Source organism: Mobula hypostoma, chromosome 7, assembly GCF_963921235.1.
Source record: "Mobula hypostoma chromosome 7, sMobHyp1.1, whole genome shotgun sequence".
Classification (NCBI taxonomy): Eukaryota; Metazoa; Chordata; class Chondrichthyes; order Myliobatiformes; family Myliobatidae; genus Mobula; species Mobula hypostoma.
Genome location: NC_086103.1, coordinates 139,452,085 through 139,469,500, shown reverse-complemented (window position 1 = coordinate 139,469,500; position 17,416 = coordinate 139,452,085). Strand labels below are relative to the sequence as shown.

At 43.4% G+C, this 17,416-nt stretch overlaps 1 protein-coding gene across 1 annotated transcript in view; it reads left to right on the top strand.

The window, feature by feature from the left end:
- c7h11orf65 (chromosome 7 C11orf65 homolog) overlaps positions 1 to 17,416 on the top strand; it is a 63,088-nt gene that overhangs the window by 27,713 nt on the left and 17,959 nt on the right. Inside the window, exons 4-5 of the mRNA XM_063052870.1 lie at positions 4,839 to 4,931; positions 14,658 to 14,711. Coding sequence (XP_062908940.1) covers positions 4,839 to 4,931; positions 14,658 to 14,711 — 147 coding nt within the window. The remainder of the gene's footprint in view (positions 1 to 4,838; positions 4,932 to 14,657; positions 14,712 to 17,416) is intronic.

Below are 17,416 nucleotides of genomic sequence, written 5' to 3'. Positions count from 1 at the left end.
TAACTGTTATAAGCTACTATCACTTTTTGAGGAAATTGAATACATATCTCATTTCATTCAAAGGTACCCAGGTGTCCCCCACTTTTCGAACGCTCGCTTTACGAAACCTCACTGTTACGAAAGACCTGCATTAGTACCCTATTTTCGCTTTCAGAAGGTGCTTTCACTGTTACGAAAAAAAAATTCAGCGCGCAATAAAAAATCAGCACGCGAAAAAATCAGCGCGCGATAAAAGGCAGCGCACCCCAAGCAGCCGCTCTGCCCCGGATTTGCAACTGCTTTGCTTTAACATGTGCCTGTGAGCAGCTGTTTGCAAGATGAGTTCTATGGTATCGGAAAAGCCTGAAAGAGCTCGTAATGATGTTACACTTACGGTAAAACTAGACATAATTAAGCATTTTGATCGTGGTGAACCAAGTAAGGACAATGTGAGTTTGGCTTGTGGAAGCTGACGAACATGATGTTGAAGAGGTTTTGGCATCCCTTCACCAAGAACTGACAGATGAAGAGCTGATGCAATTGGAAGAAAAAAGGATAACAATCGAAACCGAATGAGTAATGATAAAGTACAACATTAATTTTGAAAGGGTACGTAGGTTTAGGGGATATTTGCAGGATGGTTTGAGTCCTTACAAAGAACTGTATGATAGAAAAATGCGCAAGGCTCAGCAGTCAAGCAAGCTTTCCACATCAGCCACAGCAGACAACGAACCTCGACCTTCGACATCGAGACGGGCAGTCATAGGAGAAGATGAGCTGCCTGCTCTAATGGAAATCTAAAGATGAGATGACACCCCAGTGTCCCACCACCCCAACCCACAGGCCACGGATAGATACCGATTCGCGGAGAATGCAACGGTAGTCAGGAGGCACACAGCACATCTTTAAGAAAAAAGCCGAAACAAACCTGCTAATTAATTAGGTGCCGCCCGTAATTGTCGGCCCAGATCAGAGACGATGCAATCGGAAATCGGCACTGATCTGGGCCGACAATTACGGGCGGCACCTAATTAATTAGCAGGTTTGTTTTGGCTTTTTCCTTAAAGATGTGCTGTGTACCTCCCGGCTACCGCTGGAAACCCTGCGTTCTTCGCGGCAATGTATCACTCGGCGGCCTGGAGGGTGGGGGGGCCACGGCACCACCCAGCCTGCGGTGACTCAGTCTAACACACTACCATCAGTGTGCTCCGTGCTTTCCCAATTCCGGTAAGTGATACTACACTGTACATACATTATTTCTACTTTATATCAGCTGTGTATTTTTACGTGTAATTTGGTGGATTTGACAGCTTCATAGTTTAAAGGTTACTGGAGAGCGCTTTATGCCAACAGTGCTTGCGTGAGATTTTCTGCCGAGAGCGCTTGCGTGAGATTTTCGCTACAGAGATCTGTGCAGGCAATCGTTGTAGAGAAGTATTTCTACTTTATATAGGCTGTGTATCATATCATTCCTGCTTTTACTATATGTTACTGTTATTTTAGGTTTTATGTGTTATTTGGCATGATTTGGTAGGTTATTTTTGGGTCTGCGAACGCTCACAAAATTTTCCCATATAAATAAATGGTAATTGTTTCTTCGCTTTACGACATTTCGGCTTACGAACCGTTTGATAGGAACGCTGTACCTTCGGATGGCGGGGGAAACCTGTATCAGGATGCTGTGTTGCCACCCAGGTGCTAGGGTCAAGGATGTCTCAGACCAGCTGCAGAAGACGGAGGGGTGGCTCTGGTGGTAAAAAAAATAAAATGAAATCCTTAGAAAGAGGTGACATAGGATCAGGAGATGTAGAATCCTTGTGGGTTGAGTTAGGAAACTACAAAGGTAAAAATACCCTGATTAGAGTTGTATACAGGCCTCAGAACAGCATTCAGAATGTGGGATATACATTGGAATGGTGATCAAAAAGGCATGTAAAAAGGGCAATGGTGCGATGGTCATGGGGGGTTTCAAAATGCAGGTAGATTGGGATTTTCTGGTTGGTGCTGGATCCCAAGAGGGAATTTGTAGAATGCCTACAAGATGGATTTTTAGAGCAGCTTGTGGTTGAGCCCACTGGGGGAAAGGTTATTCTGGATTGGGTGTTGTGCAATGAGCCAGATTTGGTTAGGGAGCTTAAGGTAAAGGAACCCTTAGGAGTCAGTGATGATAGAATTCACCCTGCAGTTTGCGAAGGAGAAAATTAAGTCAGATGTATCAGTATTACAGTGGAGTAAAGGGAATTACAGGGGCATGAGAGAAGAGTTGGCCAAAGTTGATTGGAAGGGAAGACTAGCAGGTTTGATGGCAGAACAGAAATGGCTGGAGTTTTGGGGGGCAATTCTGAAGATGTTGAATAATTACAACCCAAAGATAAACAAGTATTCTACAAGGAGGATGAGGCAATCATGGCTAACAAGGGAAGTCAAAGACAGCATAAAAGGAAAAGAGAGGACATATAACATAGCAAAAATTATCGGAAAGTTAGCGGATTAGGAAGCTTTTAAAAGCCAACAGAAAGCAACTAAAATGGCATAAGGGGAAAAAATATGAAATATGAAGGTAAGCCAGCCAATAATATAAAAGATGATACCAAAATTTTTTTGGAGATATAAAGAGTAAGAGAGAGTCAAGAGTGGATATTGGGCCACTGGAAAATGACTCTGGAGACTTAGTAACAGAAGACAAAGAGATGACAGTCAAAATAAGTATTTTGCATCAGTTTTTACTGTGGAGGACATTAGCAGTATGTCAAAAATTCGAGAGTGGGCAGAAGTGAGTAGTTGCCATTACTAGGGAGAAGGTGCTTGGGAAGCTGAAAGGTCCCCAGGGTTCTGAAAGATGTGGCTGAAGAAATTGTGAAGGCATTAGTAATGATCTTTCAAGAATCACTAGATTCTGGAATAGTTATGGAGGACTGGAAAACTGCAAATGTCACCTCATAAGGGAGGGAGCAAAAGAAAGGCCAGTTAGATGAATATCAGAGTTGTGTTGTACATGCATACTTTATATAATTGTACTCTACATGCTTATTTCTGGTTAAGATGGCTCTGCTGAATGTGTGACAGCTTTCTGGTAATCAAAAGGCTCTGAAATCTGTCTAACAACATCACTATAACATTCCTTTTCTGAGGCAAATTGTGTTAAGTTATTGCTGCAAACAGTGAAGAGGTGAGTGATGGCGAGGCGAGTTTGGGGGATGAGCCATGATGGTGTACAGCAGAATTGTTGCAGGAGGAGTTCTTTTTTGGCATGTGCCTGCGTGCGTGCGAGTCTGTGCGTGTGCGTGCGTCCGTCCTTCCGTGATGCTGTCTTTTTCATGGCTTTTTACAAGGGGCAGAGCGAGAGAGGGACTGTGTGCACGCCACTCCCCACACAGACATTTTCGTGGTATTCTTCCCTTTTATTTTATGAGGTTGAGTTGCGATCTCGACACTCAACCCGGCATGGATGGAAAGCGTACTCAGTAGTTTCGAACCCAGGAACCTCCGCTCCCGGGTCCGGCGCTGATGTCATTGTGCCACCAGCCGGCCCGCGGGAGGAGTTCTGATGCCCATACAGCTGACCTGAGAGCGAGATTGGATTGCTCTAGGTGCCAAAAGGAGACGTCGGGAACCAGGCAGAAAAGATTTGGTGCCTATACAACTGGCCCAGGTTTGTTCTGGATGCCCAGCTGACTTGAAGAGCTTGGGAGCGGCTTCAGACTGGGCAGCAAAATCTGGGCCTGGAGCAAGTCGCTGCATGGCATGATCTAGGCCCAGAGTGAGCTGTTGGGCGGCGAGGTCTAGACCCGGAGCTTTTTGCCTCAGCCAGGTCCCTGTGCGAGGTACGATTTGTTGTTTAGACAATTTTAAATACTGGCCCGAATCAGAGGTGAGAGCCAATTTTGCTCACTCTCCGCAATCTTCACTCCTCTCTCCAGGGTACTGGAGCCTTTCACTGTTCCATTGTTTGGTCAACTTAAACACCGGCCCAGGTGAACTGAAAAGACTGAAAAGGTATCGGTCAGGACAAGAGCCGATTTCACTCATTCTCGACAATGGTCATCTGCATAGTGCTGAGGCTATGAATACTGTCCTGACTGCTGTGCTTGGTGCCTGATAATATGATGGACTGATAGGCGAGACTTTGGGCTTACTCCGAGCTTCTCCGGGGTTCAGATCCAAGGACTCAATTTTGGTTTCGAATGCTGTTTGCATGATTTGTATTTTTGTCTTTCTCTTGCAGTATTGGTCTTTTTATTTTTATTCTTTTTTTTTTAATTAGTTTTTTCGGGTTTCTTGCTTTTTGGTTACCTGTGAGGAAGCAAACCCCAAGTGTATAATTTATACATTTTTTTGATAATAAATGTAATTGAATCTAGAATGTTGACAATAAAATAAACCTTTCAACCTTTGAACCTTTTTTTAGCCTGACTTTAGTGCTTGGGAAGATGTTGGAGTCCATTATTCAGGATGAGAGTCTAGGAACAGAGGGCACAGCTTCAGAATAGAAGGATGCCCACTGAGAACAGAGATTAGAAGGATTTTCTTTAGTCGGAGCCTAGTGAATCTGCAGAATTTACTGCCATGGTTGACTATGGCAGCCAAGTCGTTGAATATATTTAAAGCGGAGGTTGATAAGTTCTTCATTAGTCAGGGCATGAAAGGTTATGGACAGAAGGCAGGAGAATGGGTTGAGAGAGATAATAAATCAGCCGTGATGGAATGGCGGAGCAGACTCAATGGGCAAATTAGCCTCATTCTGCTCCTGTGTCTTATGCTGAATGTTCACTGTAAATTATTGTATTCTTAGTTTTCAGGAGCTTTCATTACTTTTGACCCATTGATGTAACTATAAACCATGTTTTTTTTGTTTGCAGGACATGCAGCTGTTTATGCATTATAAGAATATGATTAATTTCAGAGGGACAGGAAACCCTAAATGCATGATGAAATGTATTAACCCCACTGAGGTAAGAGAAAATGTATTCTTAAAACACTTATATTTTGGACAAAGATCTTTTAAAATTCAGTACAATAACATGTGGAATGCAGAGAAAAGAGAAATATGTCTTTATTTATCAGTAAATCATTATGGTTTCTCACCCAATCCCCACTGGTTCAAGTTATTAATATGCAAAATAAACATACCGGTCTGAACTTTCTGAGTCATTGCTGTGGTTGTTGTGTGCATCATCATTTACAAAGGATAAAATATAAAAATACATTGTCTCATAAAAATATCAGACTATCTCTAAACCTAATTTGAAATCTTAAGATGTTTGATATGATGAGGTGAGCAATTTAGAACGTAGAACATAGAATAGTACAGCACAGTACAGGTGTTTCAGCCCACAATGTTGTGCCGACCATCAAACCCTGCCTCCCATATAACCCCCCACCTTAAATTCCTCCATATACCTATCTAGTAGTCTTTTAAACTTCACTAGTGTATCTGCCTCCACCACTGGCTCAGGCAGTGCATTCCACGCACCAACCACTCACTGAGTAAAAAACCTTCCTCTAATATCCCCCTTGAACTTCCCACCCCTTACCTTAAAGCCATGTCCTCTTGTATTGAGCAGTGGTGCCCTGGGGAAGAGGCGCTGGCTGTCCACTCTATCTATTCCTCTTAAAATCTTGTACACCTCCATCACGTCTCCTCTCATCCTCCTTCTCTCCAAAGAGTAAAGCCCTAGTTCCCTTAATCTCTGATCATAAAGCATACTCTCTAAACCAGACAGCATCCTGGTAAATCTCCTCTGTACCCTTTCCAATGCTTCCACATCCTTCCCATAGTGAGGCGACCAGAACTGGACACAGTACTCTAAGCGTGGACTAACCAGAGCTTTATAGAGCTGCATCATTACCTCGCGACTCTTAAACTCTATCCCTCAACTTATGAAAGCTAACAGCCCATAAGCTTTCTTAACCACCCTATCCACCTGTGAGGCAACTTTCAGGGATCTGTGGACATGTACCCAAAATCCCTCCACTCCTCCATACTACCAGGTATCCTGCCATTTACTTTGTACTTTGCCTTGGAGTTTGTCCTTCCAAAGTGTACCACCTCACACTTCTCTGGGTTGAACTCCATCTGCCACTTCTCAGCCCACTTCTGCAACCTATCAATGCCTCTCTGCAATCTTCGACAATCCTCTACACTATCTACAACACCACCAACCTTTGCGTCATCTGCAAACTTGCCAACCCACCCTTCTACCCCCGCATCCAGGTTGTTAATAAAAATCACGAGAAGTAGGGGTCCCAGAACAGATCCTTGTGGGACACCACTAGTCACAATCCTCCAATCTGAATGTACTCCCTCCACCACCACCCTCTGCCTTCTGCAGGCAAGCCAATTCTGAATTCCCCTGGCCAAACTTCCCTGGATCCCATGCCTTCTGACTTTCTGAATAAGCCTACCGTGTGGAACCTTGTCATGCCTTACTAAAATCCATATAGATCACATCCACAGCACTACCCTCATCTATATGCCTGGTCACCTCCTCAAAGAAGGTTTATTTATCAGGCTTGTTAGACACGAGCTGCCCTTCACAAAGCCATGCTGACTGTCCCTGATCAGACCATGATTCTCTAAATGCCCATAGATCCTATCTCTAAGAAACTTTTCCAACAGCTCTCCCACCACAGAAGTAAGGCTCACTGGTCCATTATTACCCGGACTATCCCTACTACCTTTTTTGAATGAGGGGACAACATTCGCCTCCCTCCAGTCCTCCAGTACTATTCCCGTGGACAACAAGGACATAAAGATCCTAGCCAGAGGCTCAGCAATCTCTTCCCTCACTTCGTGGAGCAGCCTGGAGAATATTCCATCAGGCCCCGGGGACTTATCTGTCCTGATGTATTTTAACAACTCCCAACACCTCCTCTCCCTTAATATCAACATGCTCCAGAACATCAACCTCACTCATATTATCCTCACCATCATCAAGTTCCCTCTCATTGGTGAATACCGAAGAGAAGTATTCAGTGAGGACCTCGCTCACTTCCACAGCCTCCAGGCACATCTTCCCACCTTTATCTCTAATCGGTCCTACCTTCACTCCTGTCATCCTTTTTTTCTTCACATAACTGAAGAATGCCTTGGGGTTTTCCTTTACCCTACTCGCCAAGACCTTCTCTTGCCCCTGCCTTGCTCTTCTCAGCCCCTTCTTAAGCTCCTTTCTTGCTTCCTTATATTCCTCAATAGACCCATCTGATCCCTGCTTCCTAAACCTCATGTATGCTGCCGTCTTCCACCTGACTAGATTTTCCACCTCACTTGTCACCCATGGTTCCTTCACCCTACCATTCTTTATCTTCCTCACCGGGACAAATTTATCCCTAACATCCCGCAAGAGATCTCTAAATATTGACCACATGTCCATAGTACATTTCCCTGCAAAAACATCATCCCAATTCACACCCGCAAGTTCTAGCTTTATAGCCACATAATTTGCCCTTCCCCAGTTAAAAATTTTGCTGTCCTCTCTGATTCTATCCTTTTCCATGATAATGCTAAAGGCCAGGGAGCAGTGGTTACTGTCCCCCAGATGCTCACCCACTGAGAGATCTGTGACCTGACCCAGTTCATTACCTAGTACTATATCTAGTATGGCATTCCCCCTTGTCGACCTGTCCACATACTGTGACAGGAATCCATCCTGGACACACTTAACAAACTCTGCCCTGTCTAAACCCTTGGAACTAATATTAGGGAAGTTAAAGTCACCCATGATAACAACTCTGTTATTTTTGCACCTTTCCAAGATCTGCCTCCCAATCTGCTCCTCAATATTTCTGCTGCTACCAGGGGGCCAATAGAGTAACTGCTCCCTTCCTGTTCCTGCCTTCCACCCATACTGACTCAAAAGAGGATCCTGCTACACTACCCACCCTATCTGTAGCTGTAATAGTATCCCTGACCAGTAATGCTACCCCTCCTCCCCTTCCCACCCCCACCATCCCTTTTAAAGTACTGAAATCCAGGAATATTGAGAATCCATTCCTGCCCTGGTGCCAGCCAAGTCTCTGTAATGGCCACTACATCATAATTCCATGTATGTATCCAAGCTCTCAGTTCATCATCTTTGTTCCTGATGCTTCTTGCATTGAAGTACACGCACTTTAGCCCTTCTACCTTACCGCCTTTACACCGTTTATTCTGCTTCTCTTTCCTCAAAGCCTCTCTATATGTTAGATCTGGCTTTACTCCATGCACTTCTTCCACTGCTCTAACGTTCCGGGTCCCATCTCCCTCGCAAATTAGTTTAAACCCTCCCGAACCATGCTAGCAAACCTACCTGCAACGATATTGCTCCCCCTCAAGTTCAGGTGCAACCCATCCAATCTGTACAGGTCCCACCTTCCCCAGAAGAGATCCCAATGATCCAAAAATCTAAAACCCTGCTCCCTGCACCAACTCCTCAGCCACGCATTCAACTGCCATCTCCTCCAATTCTTACCATCACTGTCACGTAGCACTGGCAGCAATCCTGAGAACGCCACCCTTGAGGTCCTGTTCTTCAGCCTTCTGCCTAGTTCCTGAAACTCACACTTCAGGACCTCATCCCTCTTCCTGCCTATGTCGTTGGTGCCAACATGTATCACGACTTCTGATTGCTTTCCCTCTTGTACCAGGATGTCGTGCACCTGGTCAGAGACATCCCGGACCCTGGCACCCGGGAGGCAACAAACCATACGGGTGTCCTTCTCACGTCCACAAAATCTCCTGTCTGCTCCCCTGACTATAGAGCCTCCAATGACGACAGCTCTCTTCTTCTCCATCCCACCCTTCTGCACCACAGGGTCAGACTCAGTGCCAGAGGCCCTGCCACCGTGGCTCACACCCGGTCAGTCGTCCCTGCCAACAGTATCCAGGACGGTAAATTAAATAATCAGGGGAATGGCTACAGGGGTACTCTGCACTACCTGTCCTCTCACCTTCACTTTCCCCCCTCTGACTATCACCCAACGACCTGCTTCCGGCAGCCTAGGTGTAGAAAAAGGAGTCTAATAAATATTTTGCATAAAATGAGTCAGGTATGATCTTTAATGGAACTCAAAAATCCTGAAATAATATCTGCCTGTAAACACAGTAACTATATGTTACAAATACCTAATCTGCAAGATAGCTACCTTTTAAACAGTGAATATCTACTGGGCTTTATTGGTGTTCAGCTTATCTTTACAATTTTTCTGTAAATGCTAGTTGAGAGGGATTGGCAGTAACCATAATTTAAGCCTGGGAATGATTGATTTACCTGTTCTCATTAGATCAGAACTTCCATCACTTTTCATCAAGAGAATTAATTCTGTGGTAATTTACTCCTACATTTCATAAAAATGTCCATCAAGATTATTTTCAATCTGTAACTCTCATCTGTTGCAGAAGTTATTATACAAATACCAGTGAAGATTCATGTTACTGGAATGAGGAAACATAATCACAGACACCAAACTTGGAAGTCAATCATCATATACTCAAACACTAATTTTTCTCTATAGGAATGCAGTGTATTATTCTCCTATTTATTATTCTCTCAGAACTTTTTACTTAATAAAATAAAACATAAAATGCTATAAGTATTCAATAAGTAGCATATAGAAACAAAGGAAAATGCTGATGTTAATATTTCTGACATATCCATTCATTGGAAGACAACAAATATAGGTTCAGAAATTTACCACAATGACAAACAGATACTGTTAATCATAGAACAGAATTTCATAACAGTGCTCAATGCCCTTGATAACTTGCCCTTTAGAAATTGGATGTGAGTCATTTTCTTGAACCACGGAAGTCATTCTAGCAAAAGTAACCTCACGGTATTATTGGACTGGCAGATCTAGAACCTGGACACAGTGACAAAGAAAAATATTTCTAAATAAGGATAATGTGTAAGGAAAGGTATAGCTGTTGGTTTTCTTATGGACCTACTGTCCATGACCTTTTCTGATAACAGATGTCATATGTTTGGGTGGTGCTACTGGAATTCTTGAGGAGTAATTTTATTACCGAGATGCTGACCTGTTCCTATGGCTCTATATTTAATATAGCTGCATTTCTGGTCATGGGGATTTTCAGAACACTGATGGCTTGGGGCTTGCCAGGATATTGTTATTTAAAGTAAAGAATAATGGTTAGAGACTTTCTTATGGGGGATGGTCATTGCCTGTTGCTCGTGCACATTGGAAGTTATTTTCCTTTTATCAGCCTATGTCTGGTAGTAGTTCTGGCCCTGCTGCATGCAGGAATGGACTGTTTCATTTGCTGAGGTGCTATGAATGGAATTGTCATTTGTGCAAATCATCAGTGAAGATTTCTACTTCTAAATTAATATGGAAGAAAGGTAATTAATGAAGCCTCTATAGATATTTGGACTCAGACACTGCGTTGAGGAACCCTTGCAATATGTCCTAAGGTTGGAAATATTGATCTTCATTTTCCTTTGTGTGAGTTTCTGACTCAAAACTCTTGAGTGTCTTTCTCTTGATCCTCATGAACTTCAGTTTCCCAGGGCCAATTAAAGCTAAAGTTTGCCAAAAGCTGACTTGATCCCAAGTGCAGTTACTTCCATCTTAACTCTGGAATTTTGCTGTTTGTCTTATGTTTGGACAAAGTTTGTGATAAGGTTTGGGACCACGTGGCCCTGGTAGAATGTAAACTGAGCACCAGTAATCTGCTTAAGTAAGTAGATAGCACTTGATAACACTGTTGATGACACCTTTCTGTCACTTTGCTAATGATTGAAAGAGGACTGATTGTAGTTAACTCGATTGGATTTATCCTGTGTTTTGAGGACAGTTCAAATTTTGTGCTTAAGATGCAGAATGAATTTTCCCCCGGCTTTTTTTTTTGTATTTTTAAGACCAATGTCTAAAATATTAGCATTCCTCATTGCTTTTAGACACTGTTTTAAATGTTGACATGTTCCAGCATGTTTTGTTTTTATTTATATAGTTGCTTTTGTTTATATTATAACAATAAAATCAGAACACTGGAAAAATTCATTGCACCTAGCAGCATCTGTAAAGGTGTAGCTATTTTCTAGGTCAAGATCTTGCATCAGGATTGAGAGGGAAGGGAAAGATGACCATTCTATATTAGTACAGGAGGCATCGGGTGGGTGAATGTGTTTGAGAGAACACAAGGTTAGGTTACTTGAAATAGATAAATTAGATTAGATTAGATTAGATGATGAGGACACTCAGTCCTTGTTTATTGTCATTTAGAAATGCATACATTAAAAAATGATACAACGTTCCTCCAGAATGATATCACAAGAAAACACAGGACAAACCAAGACTAAAACTGACAAAACCACATAATTATAACATATAGTTACAACAGTGCAAAGCAATACCATAATTTGATAAAGAGCAGACCATGAGCACAGTAAAAAAAAGGTCTCAAAGTCCCGATAGACTCATCATCTCACGCAGGCGGCAGAAGGGAGACACTCTCCCTGCCATGAACCTCCAAGCGCCGCCAACTTGCCGATGCAGCAGCATTGGAAGCACCCGACCGCAGCGGACTCTGAGTCTGTCCGAAAACTTTGAGCCTCCGACCAGCCCCTCCGACACAGCCTCTCCGAGCACCATCCTCTGCTGAGTGCTTTGACCCCGCCCCGGCCGCCAAGCAACAAGCAAAGCCGAAGACTCGGGGCCTTCTCCTCCAGAGATTCTGGACCACACAGTAGCAGCAGCAGCGAAGCAGGCATTTCAGAAGTTCCACCAGATGTTCCTCTGTGTTCTCACGTCCGTCTCCATCAAATCAGGATTGTGCACGGCACCCTACTTGACAAATAACAGACATCATCATCACCGAAGTGGCCGCTGCGAGCTGCGTCGCACCGCCATCTTTTCCTCCCGCCGAGAATTGCGGTGTAAGCTACCTTAGTGGAATATGAGATGTGTTCTTCCAATTTGTGTTTGGCCTCTCTGTGGCATTGGAGAAAGCCAAGGATAGTGTGGGATTGGAAAAGACACACAATTGGAATTTCAGACAGAGTGCATGTGCTCCTCAAAACAGTCTGTACATGGTTTGACTGAAGTAGAAGGGGCATCATTGCAAGCATCAAATGCAATAGGCCTGCTTGGAAGAAGTGTGAGTGAACCTCTGTCTCTCAGGAAGGGCTGTTTGGCCACCTATTTCAATTCTACTTCCCATTCCCATTCTAACATTTCAGTCTATGGCCTCCTCTACTGCCATGATGAGGCCACCCTTGGGTTCCAGAAGCAACACCTTATATTCCATCTGGGTCGCCTTCAACCTGATGACATGAAGATCGATTTCTCAAATTTCCAGTAATTGACCCCCACCTTCACCATTCCCCCATTCCTGTTTCCGTCTCTCACCTTTTTCCCTTACCTGCCCATCACCTCCTTCTGGTGCTCCTTCCCCTTCTCTTTCTTCACGGTCTTCTATCCTCCTCTATCACATCCTCCCTTCTCTAATACTAATCAGCTTCCCAGCTCTTTACTTCACCTCTGCCCCTCTCCCGGTTTCACCTATCACCTATTACCTCGTACTTCTTCCTCTCCTCCCCCACCTTCTTGCTCTGACCTCATCTTTTTTCCTATTCCTCGTTGTTAGTTCACTTCCATTGACTTCAATAGCTTTGTAACTGTGTGCTTAGAGTATTTTTTTTATATATCACTGGGAATTGAAACAATGTTTGTCAGGACAGAGGTAATAACACATTAAGGATGTGTTAAGAAAAGGTGGAATAAATTGGAAGGCCTGGACTGAATCCAGAATGGCAGCAAAGCTGCAATCATATGACATTGTTAAAACAAGAAAATATTAGTATCTTGGAGATATTTGCATATGCAAAACTTAATCAGAAATCCCAAAGTTTATGATAGTGATTCAAGTAGGAAGAGGGAACTTTCTCTATATAACCCAGGGAAACTATCGCCTGTCAACCTCTGTCACTATCTCTAACTTTCCCTCACATCTGATTCCTTTGACCAATCAACTCTCCTCAAATGGAGACACAAGAGATACTGGAAGTCTGGAGCAACACACACACACACACACACACACACACACACACACACACACACGCGCGCATACACACACACACATACACGCACACACGCGCGCGCATACACACACACACACGCATACACACACACACGCACACACACACACGCGCGCATACACACACGTGCGCGCATACACACACACACATGCGCACGCGCACGCACATGCGCGCATACACACACGCACGCACACGCGCGCATACACACGCACACGCGCGCACACACACGCGCGCACACACACACTCACACGCGCACGCACACGCGCGCATACACACACACACACGCATACACACACACATGTGCACGCACACGCACACGTGCGCATACACACACACGCACACACACGCGCGCATACACACGCACACGCACACACACACGCACACGCGCGCACGCACACACACACACACACATACACACACTCACACGCACACGCACACGCGCGCATACACACACACACGCACACGCGTGCACGCACATACACACACGCACACACGCACATACACACACACACGCACACGCGCGCATACACACACACACACACACACGCACGCGTGCATATACACACACACACACACACACACACGCACACGCGCGCATACACACACACACACACACACACACACGCACGCGTGCATATACACACACACACACACACACACACACACGCACGCGTGCATATACACACACACACACACACACACACACACACGCACGCGTGCATATACACACACACACACACACACACACACAGCTGGAGGAACCCAGCAGGTCAGGCAGCATCTGTGGAGATAAATAAGCAGTCGATTTTTCAGGCTGAGACCCTTTATCAGAAATGCACTGAGATCAGTCCTGATGGAAGTATCTCAGCTGGAAATGTTAACTGTTCATTCCCCTCCATAGATACTGCCTGGCCTATGGAGTTCTTCCAGTATCTTGTGTATTTTCCTCCTCACATGGATCTACCCATCTCTCGCTAGCTCTTGGCCCACACACTCTCTCACTTCTTTATACTGCCAATCTTCCCTCTACAATTTCAGTCCAAATGAAGGGATTTGATCCAAAACTTTGACTGTCCAAACCCTAGTTCCTTCAGCAGCTCGCCTGTTGCTCCAGATTCTAGCATTTGCAGTCTCTTGCATCTTTACAGAATCATACAATTGTTTCAGCACAGATCGATTGAGTCAATGCATCTCTACTAACACTAAGACCAAGACCAATACCAATACCAATTTTTAGCCCCTTTCTGCTGCTCTGTCCCTGTTTCCTGTGAATTATTTTCCCTCAGGTGCCTATCAAAGGAAGAGCCCTGAGTACTCCTACCATTGACCTTGCTACTTTCTGATATCAAGCAATTCCAATGGCTCAGTTTTCAGTCTTTAAGGCAAGCTTTATCCATGCTACCATAACCCTTTTATTTCATGGTCTTAAATTTTGCTAGCAGACTTCTGTTAAAGACTTTGTCAGTTAGAAGAAAAATAAAATCAAGAATAATTGTTTCAAGGATTAACTGCATTTTTTATAATTTCATTGAGTTTATTATAGTACTTAATTCTGGCTGCTTAACACTGAAAATTGAAAACAATGAGAAATTTGGAAAGTTTGCCTTTGTCTAATCTCTATCCATTGCTCCTCTATGTTCATAGGCAGATTTCTTGGATAGGGCTGCTGGAGTTTATGTCCGATTCAGACTCGGGGGAGTAAGTAATGTTTGTTTTCACTGATTGAAGTTAATATCATTTCTAACCATGCCTTCTCAGTACCATTATACTTAATGTGTACTGTGCTTGTGGATGGAATTTGTTCAATTAGAGTGGCTAACTTGACACTATGGCAACATATAAACCAGATAATGCCTGTAAGGCAGTGCTCTGCAGTATAAATGCAGCTGAGGTTAGAAGAACAAAATTTAATCTGTATTAACAGCATCTTCAAAGCTTTTGCCAAATAATGAAGCTGAAATTTACTGACAGGCTTTCTTATTTTGAGGAAGCAAAGTCTAAGCTCCATCTCTCACCATTATAACATTTGCTCTGAGTTGCAATCCCAAATTACATCTTCATCCTGATGGAGATCATTCCTCCCCCCAGAATCATTTTCATTTAAAGCACCAGTACAGCTATGACATACGGAAGGCCATCGTGAGAGGGAAAAGGTAATTCAGTGTGAAATTAAAGATGCAATCCATGCACGACAGCTGTGACAGGTTTGCATGCCATTACTTACTATAAGGCATAACCTAACAGTATAAATGGAAGTGATGCCTCTCTCCCTGATGTATTAAATGCCTTTCAGGCAGTCTTTCAAAGGGAGAGTAACACTACACCTGTGGGAATCCCCACAGTATCTGGTGACTGGTGAAGTGTCGACAGTGTACCTGGCAAGGTTCTGAAAACCTGTGCCAACCAACTGTCTGAAGTGTTCAAGGACATCTTAACTTAGCACTGCTGTGGTCTGAGGTTCCCACCTGCTTCAAAAGGGCAACAAATATACCAGCGTCTAAGAGCAGGGTGATCTGTCTCAACAACTATTGACTGGTAGCTTTCACGTCCGTGATAATGAAATGCTTAAAGAGGCAGGTTATGGCTAGAATTTATCCTGCCTGAGCAAGGACCTGGAACCATTGTAATTCACTGACCACTGTAACAGGACTTACAGTAGTCACAACATCACTAGCTCTCCACTTTGCTTTGGAGTCCTAGACAACAGCAAAACATACATCAGCCTGCTCCTTATCAATTACCTCACAGTGTTCATTACCATCACTCCCTCAGCTTCTAAATTTGGACCTCTGGTAGATCGCTGATAACATCTTGTTGCTGACAGTCAACATTTTGTGCTAACCGATATGCACCCACTGTTTCATTGCTAGCAATCAGAGTTCAATTTCCACTACTGTATGTAAGGAGAAGAGTTATACATTCTCCCCATAATCATGTGGGTTTCCTCTAGGTGCTCCAGATTCCTTCCACATTCCAAAGACATATGGGTTAGGGTGAGTAAATTGTGGGCATGCTATGTGGCATGGAAGCTTAGCAACACTTGTGGTTACCCTCAGCACATATTGACGCAACAGACACATTTCACTGTGTTTCAGTGTTTTGGTCTACATGTGACAAATGAAGCTAATCTGCACCTCAAGGGTACGTGCTTAGTTCACTGCTCTACACATATTGGTTCATTATTTCAAGGCTAGGCACAGTTCAAACAGCATCTATAAATTCATAGATGGCACCCCTGTTGGCAAAATCTCAGATGGCAAAAGGGAGGTGTATAGAAATGAGGTGGATTAACTGGTTGATCTGTGCAACAACAACCTTGCATTCAACATTATCAAGATCAAAAAAATTGAATGTGGACTTCAGGAAGGGGAAGTTTGGAGTTCAGACATCAGTCCTCACTAAGATGTCAGCAGTGGATAGAGTGAGAGCTTTAAGTTCCTGGGTGTCAAGATCTTAGAGGATCTGTTCTGGGCCCAGCACATTGATGCAATCACAAAGAAGGCACAGCAGCTGCTCTACTTTGTTAAGCGTTTGAGGAGATTTGGTATGTTATCAAAGACTCTAACAAATTTTTATATATGTACAGTAGAAAGTACGCTTATACTCTGCTAGCTCTGTCCCTCAACCTTCTCCATCATTGACAACAACCTCAAGAGGTGGTGGCTCAAGAAGATATTATCCATCTTTAAGAAACCACAACATCCAGGATCTGCCCTCTTTTCATTATTACCATCAGGGAGTTGGTACAGGAACATGAAGACCCACACTCAACAATTCAGAAACAACTTCTGTTTTCTGAAACCTTGATATTTCTAAACCGTTCAGTTACCCATCAACACTACCACATTATCCTTTTATTTTTGGACTATTTACTTATTTTATAGTAAAGTCTTTACACTGTACTGCCAAAAAGCAATACATTTCATGTCATATGAGACAGTGGGTATGAACCTGATTCTGAGTGTCCAAGTTTATGTCATACAGATGGAAATGCCCCCACTCCCAACCATGTTAAACATCTTGTCCCAGGTAAGGTCACAGGAAATCTCCAGAGCCATTCCAAAACTGAACAAATCCCAGGAGAAACTGTGGCCCTTTGAATTTTTGTGGAAATTCACTGGAATGATCCTGAAATCTCTGCCCCTGGATTTAAATTCAATTAGATAATTTGACCAATGTGTAACGAAACTACAAACCCCATTTCCAGAAAAGTTGGGATATTTTCCAAAATGCAATAAAAACAAAAATCTGTCATATGTTAATTCACGTGAACCTTTATTTAACTGACAAAAGTACAAAGAAAAGATTTTCAATAGTTTTACTGACCAACTTAATTGTATTTTGTAAACGTACACGAATTTAGAATTTGATGGCTGCAACACACTCAACAAAAGTTGGGACAG